Below are 22,932 nucleotides of genomic sequence, written 5' to 3' on the forward strand. Positions count from 1 at the left end.
ATCCCAGGAACCATGCAGTGTAGAAAAAGCAAATATACAAACAAACCTATACGTAGCTAGGGTGAAATCTATTTTTATAAGAACTTGACACTTGGACTATTTACATCCAGGAGCAGTTTTGTTGGATGAACGTCCTAATCCCAAGAACGTTGCACAGTTCTCCTGGTTATTCAGCAGGTGCCACCCTGGTCCTCTTGGGTTGGCTTGGCTTTGCATTTCTTCTATATCACAAACTTTTGGACAGAAATGATGAACTGGCTGGCTGGCTTGCGAGATGGTGGGCTCCCATCCTCCCTCCCCACGTCAGGTTCCCCAGCGAGGTGCTGGCCCCAGCGTTAGTTAGTTATTCTCTCCAGGTAGATGGCTGGTGCTGCCGACCTGGCGATGGTGGCGATGAAGCTGTGGTCGTGGCCCAGCTCCAGGCTGGCGGGTTCGTCCTGTTCCTGGGACACTGCTTCGTAGCCCTTGTTGACATGCAGCGGTTGGTGAGCCTGGCAGTACCCCATCACCGGCGGGTCGTAGCTGTAATAGGGCAAGGGCTTCACGTGATGTGGAATCTGGGTGTGAGAAAGATAAAGAGAGATTAGAGAAAAGCTTCAGCAAGAGAAGCAGGTAACGCATAGAGGTGTTGACTGCGTCTCTTTCGGGCTATTTCAAGTAATCACTGACTCGCCTAGGAATGAACATTAGAATAATGAAAGTTACTATGTAACTTGATGATTTTACCCATACATATTGTTATGCACATTATCTATACAGCAAAGCACAATTATAGTTCCGTGCGACCTTGTTAACTTTCTATCAGCATTATTATCATCAGTCATCACATAGAAGTGCAGAAAGTGAGGACAAACTAAATTCTCAACAACTGAGAAACTTAAGAAATGTTTGCTTCAACATACATTTGAATGTAGATAATGCAAAGATCTGGGAGCACCACACTTTTTTTGTGTGTGACCAAAGAATTTATAGTATTCTTTCTATAAGTACAAGCATAGCCGAATATATACATATATAGTTTTCTAAAATGGATTCATATACAACTGAAATCTTTATTTTGAATGCATATACATTTTACCAATTTTTTTTCTAAAAATAGCAACGACTTCCCATAGACTATTTCTAACAATACTGAAATCATTAAAATAATAAACTCTGGGAAAAAACTACCTTAGAATAATTAAAGTAAATGCATCTTTGTGTTCTTAAAGTATAATGTTGTGATGTCAAGATGATGAGTCAAATATGTTTCTAATATAATGAAAGACTGCATAATGAGCTACTTAAAATTTTTTTAAAAAACTCTGAAAATACTTAAATTATATTAATTTTAATATCTGATGCCTTCCATTTTCTGATAAAGAAAATATGTGTCTTAATATTGGAAAAAAAGAAAAATAGGATTGCTTAATTCTTGATAGCATAAGATAGCACTTCCCAAAATCCAATATATTCAATATAAAGGTTAGATTAAGAATAGTCAGGTGATAAAATTTTGTAGACTCTACCATCCTTACCTAGAACTGTCACATTTCTAGTGGTTTATATTGTCTCTTAGCTTGATCCTCATTTCCATAATTGACTTAAGGGTGCTAGAGTAGGAAAATTTACAAGACATTTGTTTGTACCTGCTGATATTACAACTTGCTAATGAAATCACTGGAAGGAGATTGTGAAGCCAGAATATATAATAGAGTTTGCTTCCTTAGTGGACTTTTTCTTTGCATCTTCTTATTCCAGAGTTATCCTAATAATATTTTTCCATTTTGTTGATAATTCCTTTTCTATAATAGCAGATAATCCCAGAGTTGACTCTTTACATTTTCAGTATTTCAAACATTTAGTCTCATCATAAATCACTCAGAGTATCCAGCACCAAGAAAAAACTGAGGTAAATCTTCAGATAGCAACTTCTCCAAACAATTAATTTTAATAAATTAGATCGCCTACCCCCTTTTATATCCTGAATTCTGAAGGTGCTGCAGGCTCTTTTTATTGTCCTGTAAAATTCTCTCTTAGTCTTTGTGTGAAATAAATTCCTAACTATATTTAGCCACTATGACTTTTTATAAATTCTTTGTTAAAATAAGTGTTGAATTTTCTATCTCCTAGACGGACTTTACCTGACAGTTTTGTTAAATTGAAGAAGTTTATAAGTTGTTACAATGTCAAAATTTGATAGAGAAATTAACTGTTAAGTGGTCTTTTAAAAGTAATAGCCAGATATAGGTCTAATAATCTTATTTTCAGAATTAATTTATTCTTATTACTATGTAAATCCCTAGAATGCTCCTGAGACTACATCTGTATTTTTCTCACTATCTTGTAAATGTGTAAATAAAAATTGTACACACATTTTCTATGTGTTCGTCTGAGAATTGTGTTTTCAATATCCAAATGATAATTATCAGAAAAAGTCACCTCACATTTTCAAAGATATAAAATAAAACAATGGATTGTCAAATTGTTATTTATACTAGGGAGTAAAACTAAGTTTCTAATACAAATGAATCTTTTTCAAAATTTAATTAGCTATAATAGAGAGTATTACACTCTATCGAATTCATAAGGCTAAGTTTCTACTAAATCATGGTGCAAATTTCTTGAGACGGAAAGTCATTTTATAGATAGTTTTTTAAAAATATGAGTGTAATATCTCTTCAGAGAGATAGTACTGAAGACAGTGTCCTATCTTGCAGACTGCCAACCCAAGATTGCTTCTCTGGATCCCATATATTCCTCTAAGCTCCACCAGGAGTGAACACTGAGTGCAGAGCCAAGCTAAGCCCTGGCACCACTGGATGTGTTCCCAAAAGTTAACAAATAAACAAAATAAACCAACCAAAAAACTTGCCTAACCATCCCTTCAGTTTATGGTTTGTTTTAGTTTCCATCCAGTCTCCAGTCTCTCTCTCTCTCTCTCTCTCTCTCTCTCTCTCTCTCTCTCTCTCTCTCTCTCTCTTACTCTCTTTCTCCCTTTCCTAAGCATATACATTCTTATTTTATTTAATGAGTGAGAAAATTAAATCAATATGCTGTTTTGTATTTTATTTTATTTAATTTATTTATTTTTAAAAATTTTATTAGTGAAATACCAGGAGATGCAGTTACGGACATTACAAGTTTTTGTGCTTGGGTTTCAGTTATACAATGATCCAGTACCCATCCCTCCACCAGTGCACATTCTCCACCCCAAATGATCCCAGTATCTCTCTTTCTCCCCCCCGCCCGCATCACATCCTGCCTCTGTGGTAGGGCATTCCCTTTTATTCTCTCTCCTTTTGGTTGCTGAGGTTTGCAAAGGAGGCACTGAGTGATAGTCGTGTTTAGTCTATAGTCTACTTTCAGCATGGATCTCTCATCCTCTGAGGATTCTCCCAACATCCTTTACTTGGTTTTCCCTTTTCTATCTGAGCTGCCCTTTCCCCTAGCATGTGCGGCTGGCCTTCAGCCATGGAGTGAAACTCCTGTTACTTATCACGACTATTCTTGGGTGTTAATCTCCTATTTTGTTACTTTATATTCCCCAGATGAATGCAGTCTTTCTATTTCTGGCCCTCTCTTTCTGACTCATTTCATTTAGCATGATACTTTCCATGTAGTTCCGCTTGTATGTAAATTTCATGACATCATCATTTATAACAGCTGCATAGTACTCTTTTGTATAGATATACCAAAGTTTCTTTAACCAGTCATCTGTTTTCAGACACTCAGGCTTTTTTCAGATTTTGGCTATCGTGAGCAGTGCATCAATGAACATAGAAGTGCAGATGCCACTTTAACTATACTTTTTTGCCTCTCCAGAATATATTCCCAGGAGTGGTATTGCTGGATCAATTAGGAGCTACATTTCTAATTATTTGAGAATCGTCCATATTGTTACCAAAAGGGCTGAACAAGTCGACATTCCCACCAGCATTGTAGGAGAGTCCCTTTCTCGCCACGTCTGCATCAACACTGATTATCTTTGTTCTTTTGGATATGGGCCAGTCTCTGTGGTGTGAGATGATATATCATTGTTGTTTTGACCTGCATCTCCCTGATGATTAGTGATGTAGAGCATTTTCTCATGTGCCTTTTAGCCATTTGGATTTCTTCTTTGAGAAAGTTTCTGTTCATTTTATCACCCCATTTTTTGATGGGGTTGAATATTTTCTTCTTGTGGAGTTCAACCAGTGCTTTGTATATCCTTGATATCCACCCCTTATCATCTGGGTATTGGGTGAATATCCTTTCCTATTCTGTAGATTGTCTTTGTATTCTGGTCACTGTATCTTTTGAGTTGCAGAAGCTTCTTAATTTAAGATAGTCCCATTTGTTTATCTCTGTTTCCACCTGGATGGTCAGTAGAATGTCGTCTTTAAAGATACCATTAGCTTCAATATCGTGGAGGATTTTGCCAACCTTGTCTTTAATGTACCTTATGGATTTTGGCCTGATGTTGAGATCTTTAATCCATTTTGATCTGACTTTTGTGCATGGTGTTAGGTCGAGGTCTAAGCCCATTTTTTTTTTGCATGTGGTTGTCCAGTTATGCCAGCACCATTTGTTGAAGAGGCTTTCCTTGCTCCACTTCACATTTCTTGCTCCTTTATCAAATATTAAATGTTCATACATTTGGGGTTATGTGTACAGATATTCCACCCTGTTCCATTGGTCTGATCCCTGCCTTTGCTCCAGTATCATGCTGTTTTAATTATTACCACTTTGTAGTAGAGTTTGAGGTTGGGGAGGGTAATGCCTCCCCACTTCTTTTTCCCAAGAATTGCTTTAGCTATTCGTGGGCATTTGTTGTTCCATATGAATTTCTGGAGTGCTTGATATATTTCTTTAAAGAATTTCATGGGTAACCTTATAGGGATCACATTGAATCTGTATAAAGCTTTGGGGAGGATTGCCATTTTGACAATGTTATTCTTTCTATACATCAGGATGTTTCCATTTATGCATGTCCTCTTTTATTTCATGGAGTAGCATTTTGTAGTTTTCATTGTACAGGTCCTTTACCTCTTTAGTTAGGCTGATTCTGAGGTATTTGATTTTCTGGGGCACGATTGTGAACGGGATTGTTTTTTTCCTGTCACTTTCTTCTGTCCCATTATTTGCGTATAGGAAGGCCATGGATTTAGAGGCATTAATTTTATAGCCTGCAACTTTATTTTTTCTAGGAGTTTCTTGGTAGAGGATTTAGGGTTCTCGAGATATAGTATCATAACATCTACAAATAGTGAGAGCTTGATTTCTTCCTTTCCTATCTGGATGCCTTTAATGTCTTTTTCTTGCCTAATAGATATTGCAAGTACTTCCAATACTATACTGAACAGAAGTGGTGATAGTGGGCATCCTTGTCTTGTCCCTGATCTTAGAGGGAAGGTCCTTAGTTTTTCCTCATTGAGGATAATGCTTTCCATGGGTTTGTCATAGATGGCTTTGGCAATCTTGAGGAAAGTTCCTTCAAAACACATTTTGGTGAGAGTTTTCACCATAAACGGGTGCTGTATATTGTCAAAAGCTTTCTCTGCTCTATTTATATGATCATATGGTTTTTATCATTATTTTTGTTGTTATGATGGGATTATGTTGATTGATTTCTGAATGTTAAACCAACCTTGCATCCCTGGGATGAATCCCACTTGGTTGTGGTGTATGATCTTTTTGATGAGTTGTTTGAATCTATTTGCTAATATTTTGTTGAGGATCTTTGCATCGTATCTTTGCATCAGGGATATTGGCCTATAGTTTTCTTTTTTTGGTGGTGTCTTTGTTTGCTTTTGGTATTACGGAGATATGTGCCTCATAGAAGCTATTTGGGAGAGTTTCTGTTTTTTCAATTTCCTGGAAAAGCTTGAGGAGAACTGGCAAAAAATCTCCTTTAAATGTTTGGAAGAATTCAATAGTAAATCTGTCTGGGCCTGGGCTTTTGTTTTTGGGAAGACTTTTAATTACCACTTCAATTTCCTTGATATGAATGGGTCTATTCAGGTATCCTAAGTCTTCTTGGTTCAATTTTGGGAGATTATAGGAATCCAGGAATTTATCCATTTCTTCTAGGATTTTTTGCTTTGTGGCATACAGACTCTCAAAGTAGTCTCTGATGATCTTTTGAATTTCATTGGTTTCTGTTGTGATGTCCCCTTTTTCATTTCTGATTTGGTTTATTAGGGTTCTCTCTCTCTTTCCTTGTGAGTCTTGTTAGTGGTTTATCAATATTGTTTATTTTCTCAAATAACCAGCTCTTGGTTTCTTTTACCTTTTGGATTGTTTTTTGGGTTTCTGTGTCATTAATATCTGCTCTAAGTTTTATTGTTTCTTTCCTTTGGCCAAATTTGAGTTCCTTTGGCTGTTTTTTTTTTCTAAGATCTTGAGCTGTGTGGTTAGGTTATCTATGTAGGCCCTTTACTCATTTTTTAGGAATGCTTGCAACGCTATAAATTTTCATCTTAGCACTGCTTTCACTGCTTCCCATAGGTTCTGGTAGCTCGTGTTTTTATTCTCATTTGTTTCCAGGTATCTTTTGATTTTGTCCTTAACTTCCTTCCTGACCAACTCATTCTTCAACATTGAGTTGTTTAATTTCCAGGTGTTTGATTTGTTTCTTGGTGTCTTTGTGTGATTCACTTCTATCTTCAGCGCATCGTGGTCTGAAAAGATACTACTTTTATCTTCCTGATTCTACTGAGGTATGTTTTGTGACCTAGCACATAGTCTATTTTGGAAAATGTTCCGGGTGCACTGTGTATTCTTTCTTTTGGGGGAGTATAAAGCCCTGTGTAAGTATGTTAGCCCTCTCTTTCCTAGTACTTCCTTCAAAGCCAATGTTTCCTTGCTGAGTTTTGTTCTTATTGATCTATCCAGAAGAGATAAGGTGATTCTGAAGTCTCCAACTACTATTGTGTTGCTTAAAATCTGTTAGCAGTTGTTTTAAGTGTTTAGCTGGTCCCTTGCTAGGTAAGTATACATTTAAGAGAGTGATATCTTCCTGTTGTATGTATCCCTTAATGAACAGAAAATGGCCTTCGCTATCCCTTCTAATATTTTTCAACCTGAAATTTATACTTTCGAATATTAGTATGGCCACCCCAGCTTTTTTGAGGGAGCTGTTTGTTTGCAGGATTGTTTTCCATCTTTTAACTTTGAGTCTGTGTTTGCTCTGATTGTTGAGATGAGGTCCTATAGTCAGCAGAATGTTGGTTTCAGTTTCTGGATCCATTTTGCCACTGTGTCTCTTAATTAGTGTATTTAGACCATTGACATTGAGAGAGATTATTGTCATGGGGTTTTGTGTCATCTTTCTGTAGGGGTTGTTGTGTTTTCCTTCTTATCTTACAGGAGCCCCTTTAATCCTTCTTTTAGATTTGGTTTTGAGTCTATGAAGTTTTTGAGTTATTTATCTACAAAATGTTGTATTGTTCCATTGAGTTTGAGTAAGAGTTTAGCTGGATAAATTATTCTTGGTGAGTCGTTCATTTCATTGAGTTTTTTCACTATATCCCACCATTGTCTTTGGGCTTTGGAGGGTTTCCTCTGGTAGGTCTGCTGTAAATCTAAGGGTGCTCCTTTGTATGTGTTTTTCTTCTTTGACCTTGCTGTTTGCAGGATTGTGTCTCTATCCACGGCATTCATCATTCTGACTATGAAGTGCCTTGGAGTGTTTTTATTAGGATCTCTTTCAGCTAGTACCCGTCTGGCTCCTTGGATCTGTATGTCTACATTCTTTAACTCTGAGAACTCTTCAGCAATGATTTCTTTGACTGTGGCTTTTCACTGGGGTTGCCTCCCTGTTCTTCTGGTACTCCTATTGTTCTAATGTTGTTTCTCTTGGCATCATCCCCTAGGTCTCTGATTCTTCTTAGAGCTATTTTGAGGTCTTTTCCCATTGTTTGTTGTTCCCTAGCGATTTCTATCGCTCATCTTCAAGCTCACTGATCCTGTCTTCAGCTGTATTCAATCTACTGCTGAGGTCACCTACTCAGTTTTTAATTTCATGTACCGAATCCTTTATTTGTAACACTTCTTTTTGTAGCTTTTTAGTATCTGCTCTCATTTCTTCCTGTATTTTCTCGAATATCTGTGCTACTGTTCCTTTCATTTTTTCCTTTAATTTTCTGATGTCTCCTCCATTGATTCTTTGAGTAGTTCCTTGAAATCCTCCGCATTTCATCTCAGAATTGTTTATCGGAGAGAGCATATTTGTGAATAACCCCAGTTGAGGATTCAGGACGCTTCTTCCTCTTCTCCTTGTAGTGGAGATGTGTGCTGTTTCTTCATGCTGTTTTGTCTAGAGGTAAAACCTTGGAATTTACTAGCGTTGTGCCCTCTTATTGTGGGAAAGGATTCTGGATAAGGTAGGTTGATGGTGGTCACCTTTCTTCCTTTCTACAATCTGACCTTCCTCTCAGGCATTATTCTTTGGCTTATGACAGGCATCTAATGAAGCATTGGGGGAGGTGCTCTTTAATATTGGGCTTGTACAGCTTCTTTCGTACTGGTCTTTTGTTAGAGTTGGAGTAGGTCAGTGGATTATTGTTGTATTGTAGTTGAAGCAGCCAGGATTTTTTCAACAGAATTAGGTGATAAAGACTGGGATGTGAGTCGAGAGTGCTGGGAGTGGGAAACGTAACTGCAGCGGTTGCCTCCGAGAAGGTCATGCCCACTTTTGGGGGAGGCCATGCCCCCACCGGTCCCAGTGATGTGCTGACCTAGGAGCCTGCAGAGGAGGGCCAGGCCCTGAAGAGGTGGGTGGGAGGTCTGGCGGAACTTCGGCAGGTATTCCCAAAAGTCTCTTCTGGCTGCCCTGTGGTGAGTGTCCAGCGCAGAGGAAAAGGGGCACGTGGAAAGGGACATGCTCCCCGCAAACCTGCCTGTTTTGTATTTTAAGTGAGGCACACTGACTTCTAAACCAACATGAATAGTATTCCAACTATTTCCAACAATAATTTTTTTAAAAAAATGATTTAGAAGAAATGATAGAAATATTTTCTTGATAAGATAATGGAAATCAATCACAAAAAATGTTTACATAATATCTTAGATATATAGTTTCAGTCTCAAAAATCCCTGGAAAAAAAGTGCCACACGAGAGATTATTAAAACAAAGATATTTTAGATATTAGACATATGTGTATGTGTAGATACTGAGTACTAGAAAGGAATTTTAAGAAACATGACTATATAACTAAATAGTAAGCATTAAGTCGGGGTTGCACAGAAACTTTAGATTTTTATCTTTTATTATTATTTTTCCTTTCATAGATATCTCTTCATAGTTCACAACAGGTCAGAAATTACATGCTTATCAGCAAGTTCTATTTTAAGATGCCTCGTTCTGCAGTGTGTTGAATAGGTAGAGATATCTATGATTAGTGGCGTGGGTCACTGAAAGTCTGAACAGCATAAAAATAAACACAATCATTTTGACTTTTCAGTAGAGAATATTGTATTATGAAGACCTTGCCAGTTGTTATAAATGTGTTTGTTAATAGTAAACATATAACTTGATAACACAAAAAATTTCACCTAATTTTACTGTTTCTAAGTGATAATGATTTACTGGGATTAGAATATTTGTTGTAGGATTCATTTAAAGTGATGGCTCATTTCTTCCAAATCAGCCAAATTACTAACAGACATCAAAATAAATATTAAGTAGTTTTGTCCAATGTTTTATATCACTATGTGTAATCTTTCTCGAGTCATTGCAATGAGCCGAGAAATGAATCTCCAAACCCATGTGTTTATGCCCTTCTGTAAACTGATTAGGTAGATAGCAAGCCTTGTTGACTTTTTAATGTGAAACCAAGTGCTCAAATATGGATTGTCATTTAAAATTACTTAAAAAAGATATTTTTATTTTATAAGGTGGTTCACGTTATTTGATTACAGTTGATATTAAAACAGCAATCCTACCACCATCATGCCTTCCCACCACCCATCACCAAATTTGGGACGTTTTGATCTCAAGCCTCAATCCCTGTCTCAAAGCACAAATGAAATAATATATTTTGTGTTGTCTGCTTTGGAAAACCACTGAAAATGCTACAAAAAGTATCCATACAGAAGACAGTGTGAAAATTGTTTTATTTTAGCAGGGGTCATTAAGACATTCTTTAGAATAAAAAATAAATTTTTATATCTAAGAAACCATGCTATTTTTCCTCAAATTAGGTTGATTCAAAGGTCAAAGAACCTACAAACACTATAGAAGTTTAAGTTTATTATATTGCATCACCATTATTCATTGAAAATTTCTTTTTCTTTTTCGGTTAGAGCAGTCATTTATTTTTTTGTTTTTAAATTTTTACTTCAGTGAACCAGGATTATTGCCATTTTCTCTATCACATTTTAGAGGAGTTTAGAATCTCTAGCAGCGTAAACAGCACTGTAAAGCTTCCTCCTGCACAATAATATAACACGGAAATGCAAAAGCCAAGTGAATTGGCAAGCTTTGAAAGGGTATCTGAGACGTTTGCTCATTTACACGTATACTCTATTCTGCAGGGCACTATGTAATCAATGGACTGTGGTTTCTTAGGAGCTAAGAGACTGAGGTCTTCTCCTTTATAGTAATAATGAACAGTACATTAACCGCCTGGGTCCCTGTGTGTACCATTGTTTCCTTTCCAATAGTCAAAACAAAGTATCTTAAAGTTTCCCTTAATGTGGATTTGGTATTTTTATAAGTGTGTTCTTAGGGTATTTCCAAATGGTCCCTCTGTTGCATCAGCTCTCCGACTGACTTCATTCTGTGACTTTATTCTGGAACACGGCACTTCAGCCGTATTTAAAGTTGACCTCATTCACATGCTTCAGTGCTTGTTGACTGCAGGAGCTGAACTTTATTTACCGATAATGGACATGATACATGGACGAAAGGGATTTCTTTAGGGAAATATATTATGCTATGTTGAAATTCTTCCGTTGGTTTCTCTCAAGACTATGAGCACTTCAATTAAAATTGAATTTAAACTTTTATGGTCTATAAATGTGTTTAGAGGCACTTTTGAGTAGGCGATAGGTTGGGAAGTGAAAAAACTATGATTATCACTAATTATGTCACTTTAATCCTCTAGAGTTTCCAGTGAATCCTCTGAAAGTGGGGATAATAATGACATTTCATTTACAACTATACATTTCAGGTAACAGGGAAACTGTACCCTGATTCTCAAGAAAGCAGGAATCTAGTTTAAAGTCACATCCCCACTCCAGCTTTGTATGGAGCTTGCAGTGTCTTCCCTGGAAATATGCCCTGTCTTTTGTTCTGTAGTTTCCATTCAGAGACATGCAAGGTCAGACTGGCTCATTAACAGAAGCTTTCAGTCCTACCTTGTGTATTCAGAATCTTAGAAACCTAAGTGTCTGTTCTGCTTTTCTAAAAAAAATGTATTATTTGCTCAGAATGTTTTTCTTTCAACATATTGGAAGAAATTTAAAAGGACACATTCCTTTCAATTATTCTGGCTCATAGGGAAGGGGAGACTTTCAAATTTTGGAAGGAAAAAACAAATTTGTGGTAGGATATGTGGATCTTAATAGGTTTGCAATTGATTCCGATCCTATTATTTTACAGCAATAATATTAGCACAGCAGGTAGGGTGTTTGCCTTGCATCCAGCTGACCGGGTTCGATTCCTCCATCCCTCTTGGAAAGCCCAGCAAGCTATCAAGAGAGTATCCCACCTGCATGGCAGAGCCTGGCAAGTTCCCCATATTCGATATGCTAAAAAAAGAATAACAAGTCTCACAATGGAGACATTACTGGTGCCCATTGGATCAAATCAATGAACAATGGGAAGACAGCGCTACAATGCTACAGTTAAAATTAGTATAAAAGTATCTGTATAGTCAGTGTCTGAGAAGAGGGAAATGGACTTTTGATATGTGCAATCAAGAAAGGCATTAGAAGTTCAAGTTTTTTAGGAAAATAAAATTCTAGTATTACTCCCTTTTTTACTTATTGCCATTAACTTATAAAACATTTAATAGCATGGTCATACAAAAATTACCATAGACTATCATTAATCTTATTTATTATCTTTTCATGAACATTGTTCATATTTCAGTATGAGTTCTTACAATAACTTGATCAATTGATACCCCATTACTCATCGATTTTCTAGACTGTGCGCCAGTAACATCTCCATTTGTTTCTGCCGTGTGCTAGTGTAGCCCAATGGTGTCTGCTCACTCCAGGAACATGAAGAGCCTCAAACCATTTGTTCAGGGTTTTGACAAAGAAATCTGACCATCTCATAGGTGGGCGGCCATACATTCTTTTGCTGTAACATGGAATCCAGTAAGTAACAGCTCTAATCCAGCAGTCTTCTTCAAATCACATTACGTGTCCAGCCCATCTGATTTTTGATGCATTGGCAAAAGATACAGCATCCCTGATTCTCGATTGTCGATGGAGGTCAAAACTCCAGATTCCTTCTCTCACTTGAGTGAAGCGTGATACTCCAAGCATAGCTCTTTCAATTCCTATTTGGGTGACCTGAATGGCGTTCTTATCCTATTTTCATAGGGCCCAGGTCTATGAGATGTATATTAATGCAGGAAGAACGGTGGAGTCAAAGAGACATGCCCAGAGCCGTAGGTTCTTTGTCCTTTTAGCTATTTCTTTGATGATCTTGAAGGTGTTCCATGCTGCTCTCTTCCTCCTGCGCAGCTCAGGTGCCAGGTTGTTCATCGTGTTGAGTTATCGACCTAGATAAATATAACTGCTGCATTCGGAGATGTTCATTTTATTGAGAGCGAATGGAAAGTCAGGAACTAGTCCGCTTTTTATAAACATTGTCTTTGTGAGATTCAGCTACAGTCCAATCTTTCCACATTCACAGTTGAAGTAGGCCAGCATTTGTGCCTCTTGGCTAATTTTTGATGTTGTTAGAATGATGTCATCATCATAGTGGAGGTGCTGTAGTTGCTGACCGTCTATCTTCACTCCCATTCCTTCCCATTCCAGTCATCGCATGATGTTCTTGAGGGTGGCACTGAAGAGGTTTGGTGAAATCGTATTGTCCTGCCAAACCCCTCTCTTTATGTCGATGATTGCTTCATTTTAGAATGGTGAGGTCCTGGTAGTGAATTTGTAATACAGCTCATGGAGGATCCTGATGTACTGAGTTTGAATGCCCTGTTTGGCCAGGGCTTCAATGACCTCTTCAGTCTCAACAGAATCAAAGGTTTTCTTTAAATTGGTGAATGATAAACAGAGTGGTATCTTGAAATCTCGAGAAAACTCAATGAGCTTTGTCACCATGTGGATATGGTTAATTGTGCTAAATCCTTTTCGAAACCCAGCTTGCTCACATGGTTGTCCTTCATCCAGTGTTCTGCCAATCCTATTCAGCACGACTTGAGTGCACAGCTTGTAGACAATGCACAACAGGCAGATCAGGTGATCATTGCCAATGTTGTGGATGTCTCCCTTCTTATACAGTAAAATGGTATTGATGGTTTTCCATTGGGACGGATCCTTGCATTCAGACAGGTAGTGTGTGAAGAGCCGAGCCAGTATTCTTACAATGAAAGTCATAAAAACTTAATTTTTCATCCTCTATATGACATTTGATCTCTAATATTAAGAATTAAGCCACTCACACCATTTAACAGTATATTCAGACACGTTCAAATGAGGAATTTAGTAATTGAATTGCTTAATGAAGATGGATACTTGGTTTATTAGAAATTAAATTGATTTTTAAAATGAACGATGATAGAGAAATGGATACATAATTTAACTTTTATTTCACTAGCTATATAAGTGGAAAGAATGGACAGAAAATAATAATTGTAAATAAGTTTGTGTAGACTTTTTTGTTAGAAAATTTGGCATTGATTGAACTCATATAGTGTGTAAAAGGGAGATTAATTTGACTTATACATAAAACAAACTATTAACAACAAAATTGAGGAAAGAAAAATGGTACATCTCAGTCTCAGAAACAACTGACTCCAGGAGCACAAATGCAACCAGGATCCACTCAATCAATCAGGTTTGTTAATATCTATAAGTTATAAGGTGTCACACAGTTTCCTCTGCATCATACACACCTAGAATATCTCATATTTCAGATTTCCAGCGTATTACACTATGCCAATGGCCATACATTTTTCTAGGACCTCTTGTCAAAAATTATCCCCCCCATACCAGTTGGCATTGTCACTTGTTTTGTGCAATGTTAAGGACACTTCATGGGTCACAGGAATCTCTTCTATAAGAACAAGCCCAAGCAAGACCACCGGAGCATGGAAAATCTTGTGGAGCATCTGAGATATCATATACCTCTGCATCCCTCTTAGGGACTATGGGAGTTAATCAGAGGAACATGAGATCAAGAATAAAATCCCCATATGTTCCCAGTGGAACAGAATTTCTCAGTAATACAAGCTCACATAGTGACTGCACAGATTCAAAGAAACGCTTGTCTTTTCTCACTGATAAATTTAGGTGGTGTGGTTGAAAAACAAGAAACCAAATGACAGCTTCTTTTCCTACAGGTAGACTTCTGTACATGGTCTCTGGAACCACTTTCAAAGGATAAAATTACATTGAATTCTTTGGAGGTAGGGGATGTATGGTAGGTCAAACCAGGTTGTGATTACTCCTGGTTTTGTACTTAGTGACCATTCCTGAAGGGGCTCAGGGTTCCATATAGAGTGCAACAAATTGAACTGGGGGTCTGTTGCATGCAAAGCAAGTGCCTTAAACCATTTTTAATCTGCATGGCCCTTCTAATGACTATTTCTTCATAGCTATCTATCCCTGAACAGTTACTCTATTTTTATCCACATTAATACACTGTGACAGGAAAAACTGAATAAAATTTGAACTAATCTGCTATAATCATGGGAAAAAGAGGATAAGGAATGTCTGAAGATCAACTAATGGCTTGTAGTTCTGATAGTTAAGAAACAAAAATTACAACATTGCACAAAAAGAGAGACAAAATCCACAGCTGGTCATCACAGATACATTATAATAGACCTTTCTGAAGTATTGTTACAGGTTTTAAAATTTTTTATGTAAAGTGACTCACTCCCAAAAGCATACAGTTGTTAAACTGACTGCAAAAGTAAAACATGACTTTGTTATTCACTTTTCTCAAATGAGAGATTTAAATTAATAATTCCTTGGGTCCTTACATATCTGCAGGAATTTTTAATAAAAAATGAAACAAGATAGGTAATGAATCTAAATCAATTTATCAAACTACATTATTTAATCCCATTCCACAAAGAGACATCTTTATTCATTTTCTTAATGCAACCTTGGCTTGCAATTTGAAAACACCAATTATCTAAGCATTAGCTTTATTAATTAATAAGTAGAACTTTCACTTCAGATGCAATTATTTGTAAAACATGTTTGTTACAAAATTTATTTTTAAATACAGTTTTGAAAACTTGAATTCAAAAGTTTATAATTGTGTTTAGCTTCAAAATTAAAAGGTTGAGCCCTAATTAAAAGTTTTTGAAGTTTTCAAGGTATTTATTAATAGCTCCATTGATGAATAGTTGACCCACAGTATAACACACATAATTTAACTATAATGTTTATTGTTTTGACGTGTATGTACAAATGAACCAATATATAGTCACGGATTATAGTTGGATAATGGAAATATCCATCATTTCCTGAAGGTTTTTCATGTCGCTTGGCTATACTTCCTTCTTGCTCCTTACCATTGCTTTCCATTTCTGTTTCAAAAGCAAATATGGTTTACACTCTCTCACTGTATATCAGTTGATGTCTACCATTTTATATCAGTTGAATGCTACATCCATTTGTTGTAGTTGTATTTTTTTATCAATGGTATGTATCTCATTATATATTTATACAACATTATTTATCTGCTAATGTATAGGTAGGCATTGGAGTACTTTTCAGGTATCAGCTATTATAATTAAAGTTGTTATGTACATTCATATGAAGTATTACGTACTACCTCCTTAATTTTGTGTCAAAACAGATAAGTACATTTTTCTACAGCAGTCTTCAAAAGTTTTAGAAATTCCTTGAGAATAGACTGAGTTTTTAAAAAAATACTTCTAACATATTATTCAGTGCAGCCTATGGAAAACACTTGTTTGGTCTGTGATTTTTGTAGAACTGTGGACTACTCACCAACTTCAAGTATACAAAACAAGAAAGGAATGAATGAGCCTTGAACAAATTACCTGATGCTGAGTAAAACCAACTGATTAAAATTAGACCTAGTAGAGGGAGAATATGTTTCACTGCCAGGGTTCACATAGTGGAATGTGGAATAATGCAGGCGCATGCCTGAATGGGTAAACTCGTCCTCTACTAAGAAAATGGGGTCTGAGAGATAGTACAACAGGTAATATGCTTGTTTTGCTCACCACCGACCCATACACTGAGCACCACCAAGAGTGATCCTTGAACAGAGAGAGAGGAGTAAGTCCTGAACACCATCAAGGGTGACCAAAAACCAAAAATACAAAATAAAATAAAGTAAAATAAAATAGGGGTTAGAGAGATAGTATCTAGGTAGATACCCAGAATTATACATGTTTACTCAATCACTTCCAGGAGTGATCCCTGAGCAAAGAGCCAGAAGCAAACCCTGAACATCACCAAGGGTGTCTGCAAGACACAAATAAATACATAAAAATAGGTGCTTAGAGTGATGGTAAAAAGGTTAATCGCCAGCATCAAATCTGGTCCCTCAAGCATTATCATGAGTGATTTCTGAGAAGAATCAGGAGTAAGACTTAAATATTGCCAGGTGGCATTAAAATAAAAATATAAGTAAATAAGTAAACAAGTAAATATAGATGGTTAGAGAGACAGCACACTTGTTGATCTCCAGCACCATATGGTCCCCCAAAGTATCACCAGGAGAAAGGCTTGAGTATCACCACTTGTGTTGCTGAAATTGAAAAAATGAAAACAAATGAAAACAAAAAAGGATGTCTTCAAGTCCTCAGAGTGAAACAAAACTTGCCTGCCTGTAATTTAGTCTCTTGTTCATTGCCAACAGCTACACCTACTCTTCCCCACACCCTACTACATGTGTTTCACTAATGAAACAAAATCATTTTAAACAAAAGAAGTCAATACAATGCTGGGCAAATCAACATTTTATAGACACGAACATCTTTCTAAATTATAATTATGGGGGCTGGAGCGATAGCACAGCGGGTAGGGCGTTTGCCTTGCACACAGCCAACATGGCTGACCCAGGTTCGATTCCTAGCATCCCATATGTCCCCTGAGCACTGCCAGGAGTAATTCCTGAGTGCATGAGTCAGAAGTAACCCCTGAGCATCGCTGGATGTGACCCAAAAATAAAAAAATTATAATTATGATAACGAAGATAATCCAGAAACAAGGAAGATTTAAGAATTCAATAGATAATGATAAGTCTAAGGGTCGCATTAGCAAAAAGATGAGTGAAAATAGAAGCAATGTTAAATGCATTATCATTGAAATTAATCATCTAGATATTGCTCAGGCTCATGCATTTGTTGAAAATCAGAAAAATAACAGCCATGTCTTCCTCTGATTTGTTTTAAGGAAAAAAAGGTAAAGGTAAAGGCCCTCCCGTTGATCGTCGATTTGCTCGAGTGGGCCCAGTAACGTCTCCATTGGAGACTTTGTTGTTAATGTGTCTGGCATATCGAATACTCTCGGTAGCTTGCTGGGCTCTCCGAGAGGGGCGGAGGAATCGAACTCGGGTCGGCCATGTTGGCCGCTTGGAAGGCGAACGCCCTACCCGCTGTGATTTGTTTTAAAAATTAAATAAATGTGACTCCATTTCCCAAAGACACTGCCATGTTGACTCACCCACTAGTAAAGCTTTATTGATTCCCAGCCGAATCTTTGAAGATGTGTAAGCCACACAGCTAAAATTATTGAAACACCAGTCACGAAAGTTGACGCCTCCAGGGCAGCTTTGGGAGGAGAGCGGATCAAGTAACTGCCCTGGCAAAGACCCTAAAGTTGCATTCACACCCGTCCACTGCAGCCATACCAAGAGCTCAACTTCATCTCCCACAAATATTCTCTGCAGAGACACCAAACTGAAAACAACTTCAGATACGTGCTTGCCAGGATGAGAAATCAGGTGTCCCTTCAGAGTCTGCATGGGCAGCCTTCTCTCCGCCCCCCACCCCCACCATACTTCCTGGAGCCCTCGTAGCCCCATATAGCTCACACAGGCACAGTGATGTTGATTCACCCACCAACTCTGATCTATGGATTCCCAACCAAATATCCCAGATGCATGCCAATCAAAAGTTTATGGAAACAACTGTCCCATTTAATGAAAACTCTAAGGACCCTTGCAAGGTCTGCCAGCGTAGTACCTACTCTGCCAAAATCCTAGCAGCCATACCTACACTCTACCTATGCAACCACACCAACAGCTTAACTTCACAAATATTCTCTGTAGAGATGCCAAACTGCGAATAATTTCAGGTACTCCAAGACCCAGGCTGAGATTTCTAAGTGTCTTCTCAAAGCTGTGCTCGGCAGTCTCCACACACACCTTCAAACTTTCAGAAGCCTGGGTAGCCACACCCACTTCCCACAGCCACTACCATGTTGGCTCATCATTTGCCTTGCCCTTCAGATTCCTCACTAAATCTCTGTGGAAATGCATGCCAAATAGCTAAAACTCATGACAACAATTGTCTTTATAAAAGCAAACTCCAGGCATCCTTGATAGGTGGCCAAGCATTGGCAGATGCACCCAAACCTGACAGCTGAAACCACACCAAAGGCTAAACTCCAATGCTTCATGAAAATTCTCTGCAGAAATGCCAAACTGCAAATAATTTCAGTTTCCCAATACTCAGGCTGAGATATACAGTAACTCACGGAGTCACGATGGGCAGCATATCCCAACCATACTTTTGGAAGGTCCTCAGCCATGTCTATCTCCCACGGCTAATGTCATGTTAACTCACCCACTGGCTCTGCCCTACTGACTCCCAAAAATCTCTGGAGAGATGCACAACAAGCATCTAAAATTCATGGAAACATCAGTCCTATCTTCTAAAAACTTCTAGGTGCCCTTGGACAGGGCGAGTACTCACCATAATGAATTCAGCAGTTGCACCCATAACCTAGCTAAAAGCATGCCAAGTGACCAGCTCCACTGCTTCATGAATGAATATTCTCTGCAGAGACATCAAACTGCAAATAATTCCAGGGACCTTAGTGTCCAGGCTGAGAACTCTGGTGTTTCTTATGTTTGGGGTGGCAGCATTATTTCAACCCCATAGAAGTCACATTGACATGCCCACCTCCATAACTACAGTTATGTTTATTCACTCTCTAGCCCAGATCTATTGTTTCTGAGTAAATCTCCAAGGAGATGCAAGTCAAGCAGTTAAACTTCGTGAAACACTGTTTCCTTTCTACTGAAAACTACAGGACACTCTTGGGAGGCAGTTGAACTGAGTACCACCTCTACTGAAGACCCTGTAGCTGCACCTGTATCCCACCACTGTAGTCATGACACAAGCTCAACTTCATGACTCACAAATATTTTCTGCAGAGTTGAGAAAAATTTCTGTTACCCCATTGCCCAGACTGAGAACTCTGGGATCTTCTTGGTGCCAGGGTGGACACCTCCTCCCACCCCCACTTACGGAAACCCTGTTGCCACCCTTGTCATTACTGGCCTAGATCATAGGTCCTAAAGTCTCTGGGCCATATGGATGCAGATGCCAAACCTCCTAGTTCTACAATACTGAGATACCAGCAAGAGCACATCAAATTGGATGGGAAAGTTATATGCATAGGAGCCAACTAAACTCAACAAACAAAAACAATAACACGGAAAGTTCAACTACAACAAATATCTTAAAAATTTTTAAACAAATACTTAACAACCATTTGATCAGATATTAAAATTTTCACATAAAAATTGATATTTTATCATTTTTATTTAAATGTTATGTAATTAATTTCAGCTCTACAATTATAATACGATTAGAATAAATATATATTTTTAAATAAATATGTAAAAAATGTGAAATAATTCATAATACTTGTTGAATATATGTATTAAATTTATTGATCCTTATTTTATAAGGCTATTTAATGGTCAACAAAAGGAGATAATGGAGCAAGATCATAAAATTTCAAATTCTATTTTTATGGACTAAAATATGTACAGTATCTCCTGTGTACAATGAACAATTTTCTTAAGTACCCTGGATCTTGACTATATAGTAACTGACTATATTAACCATCTAAACCTTAATTTCTTACAAATTTTACACAGCAGCACTTACTTTCTTTTTCAAATTTTATTTAAAGGTGTGGTTATTTACTGTTTTTGCAATCATGTCTCTCCAAATTTTAAGTTTGAGTCAGCTATGGGGTAACAGAATAGAACATCCACTTACATCTTTATTGCTCTCCTACCAGGATAGGTTGTCTATGAAATGTCAAGAGAGTTGATTAAGTTAATGAATGAGGTACTAGCCGTTCCTTGAAGTTTGCTTTGACTCCATTAACTGGGAAGCTTATTACATTAGCACCACTCTTAGCAGTCAGTGAGGTTTTGAGCTAATGAGCTGGATTAATTAGCTAGTATTAACTTCTAAAGGACCCTGAATTAGAAAGAGTAAGATCTCCCCAATAGTGCATTACAAGTAAAGATTCCACTTAAATGAAATGTGCATAAATTTGTCTTCAAAGTACTTAAATAAAAATAAAGAAAATTAAATTTCAGAGCTCTCAGATTTCCCCTCAATGGAAAAAAAACTGTGAAAGCTTCAGTGATATATAACAGAAAGAATACAAGTTATTTTTCCCCTAAAGGAGAAAATAGTGCCATTATCTGAACCCAAATCTATTTCTGGAAACTTAAAAATCTAAATCATAGGAAAAACCAAACAGAAACAAAATTTATTACTACATGCACAAAAATACAATTTAAAAAATGCTTTTTTGAGCAATCTCTTCTTAGAAAGTTGGAAAAATAAATAAGTAATAGCACCAGTAATACTAATATCAGAAGTGTGCAAGTAACAAATCATTCAATTGCTCAACATGTTTGGTGTAACTTCTAGTTTTATATGACTTTGTATAATGTTCTATGGAGTTTTGCATTAAAAATGTTTTGTAGTTTCTTGCAATCATTTTCCTATTTATTTTTATTTATTTTTTTTTTTATTGAAGAGGGTACTCACAAGGTATTCAAGGATTCTGGGGCCAATTCTGGCAATTCTCAACCAACGGGGCTTACACTTCAGTGTTAAGTCCCAAGAATATGATACAAGTGGGCCCTGGAGAGCTTCTACTCCACCCTAGGAGTTCCCAGGAGACCATGTAGTGCTAGGGATCAAATCCATGCAAGGCAAGCACCCTAACCCCACTACCATCTTCCTAGCCTTGGTCATTTATCATAAAGAATAATTGTATACTCCATTTGGTCCTAACTCTTAAAAGGTTAGGACCAAATGACAGCTGCAGAAGGAAAATAAGCTCTGAAAAGCACACACATACTTATAGAATAAGATGAGGAACCCGACTCAAATACTATCTCAATAGAACTTCTTGGGGCCTGCCTTATTCTAATGAAAAGAAGCATAGAGATGTATATTTAATTATACAAATAGGAAGTGACCATTTAGAAAATGTAATTAAGTTTTTTATTCTGATTAAATATGGCTTAGAATAACATGGCAGAGAGATGCACAAGTAATACTCTCATATTTTTATTAAAATGTGTTAATGTCTAGGTTAAGGCCTGGATCTCTGCCGTGGAGTATACGATATTAAGGAGTAATTATACGAAAGTGAATTTGCTACTGCAGTTCATTTATTTATGTATTCATTCATTCACATGGCAAATATTTATCACTGAGGTTTTTCAAATTTTTCTGTAAGGGCCAATGCTAAATATTTTATGACTTCAAGCCGTATAGTCTTTGTATAGCTTTGATACAGTTACTATGTTCCATCCAAACTTCTCAACCTTATTAATATAGTATGTAAGTGGAATTAGACAACAGTTGTGTTTCTGCTTCCATAAAAAATATAAATGGAATCCGGAGGGGTAGTACAGCAGGTAGGTTTCTTGCCTTGAATGTACTAATCCTGGTTCAATCCCTTCACACTACATATGTTCTCCTGATCATGGCTGTTCTCCAGAACACAGAGCCATTAGGATGTCCTTGAGCACATCTGGGTATGTTTTAATCCCTCAAATTATTTATGAATACTTAAATATGAATTCAGTATCAACTTAGAGTCTCACAAAGATCTTTATTTTCTTCTGAATATTAGTAAGTACAACAAGTTGCTCAGTTTAGGATCAATTTTATGCCAGCTAGGCATTGTGGTAGGTATTTGGAATACGAAGAAGAATTAAATAAAGTGATTTTTGTTAATGTTTAAAGAACTTCTTTATAAAACTTCTTTAGACCAATCTGATTCCAGTTCTTTGAATCTGAGATTGCATAATTCAAACCCAAAGGGCAAAGAGATTGTGCTCCTAACAGAGGGCATTGTACATGTTCTTGTGAACATATGGGCCCTCTACTCTAGAATAAAGCACTTCAAGGATACCAGACAAAGAACTGGATTTTTCTAGCTTTAGCACTCAGAAGTCAGACTTGCCATCCTGGCGGGAGTTCTGAAGTCACCATTCAGGTCAATTTTATGAAACACGGGCTGACATAATAAATGCTCGGTGACCTTTAAGTGAAGATCTTAAGGGACACTCTCAAACCTTTGAATTTCCCCTGGGGGTGCCATAGCTTAAAAACATAAAGCCCAAAGAACTATGATGATTTTTTAAAAAAGGTTACATTCAGGGGTTATCTAATCACAAACAGGGCTTGCTTTGAAGACGGGATTTTTTCTTAAGTCTTCTTTGTATTTCTCAGTGTCTCCAAACATTTTCCCTTACCAGATTCTTTGTATTCCTCCTTAGCCAGGATATTC

At 37.2% G+C, this 22,932-nt stretch overlaps 1 protein-coding gene across 2 annotated transcripts in view; it reads right to left on the reverse strand.

The window, feature by feature from the left end:
* Positions 1-273: 273 nt before the first annotated feature.
* Positions 274-22,932, reverse strand: part of LRRTM4 (leucine rich repeat transmembrane neuronal 4) — an 844,832-nt gene continuing 822,173 nt past the window's right edge. For both annotated transcript variants that reach the window (XM_056116615.1, XM_056116614.1), the window contains one exon: positions 274-557. In XM_056116615.1, the coding sequence (XP_055972590.1) occupies positions 336-557 (222 nt within the window). In that variant the 3' untranslated portion in view covers positions 274-335. The remainder of the gene's footprint in view (positions 558-22,932) is intronic.

The sequence above is a fragment of the Sorex fumeus genome, unplaced genomic scaffold (genome assembly GCF_029834395.1).
Source record: "Sorex fumeus unplaced genomic scaffold, SorFum_2.1 ptg000003l, whole genome shotgun sequence".
Taxonomy (NCBI): Eukaryota; Metazoa; Chordata; class Mammalia; order Eulipotyphla; family Soricidae; genus Sorex; species Sorex fumeus.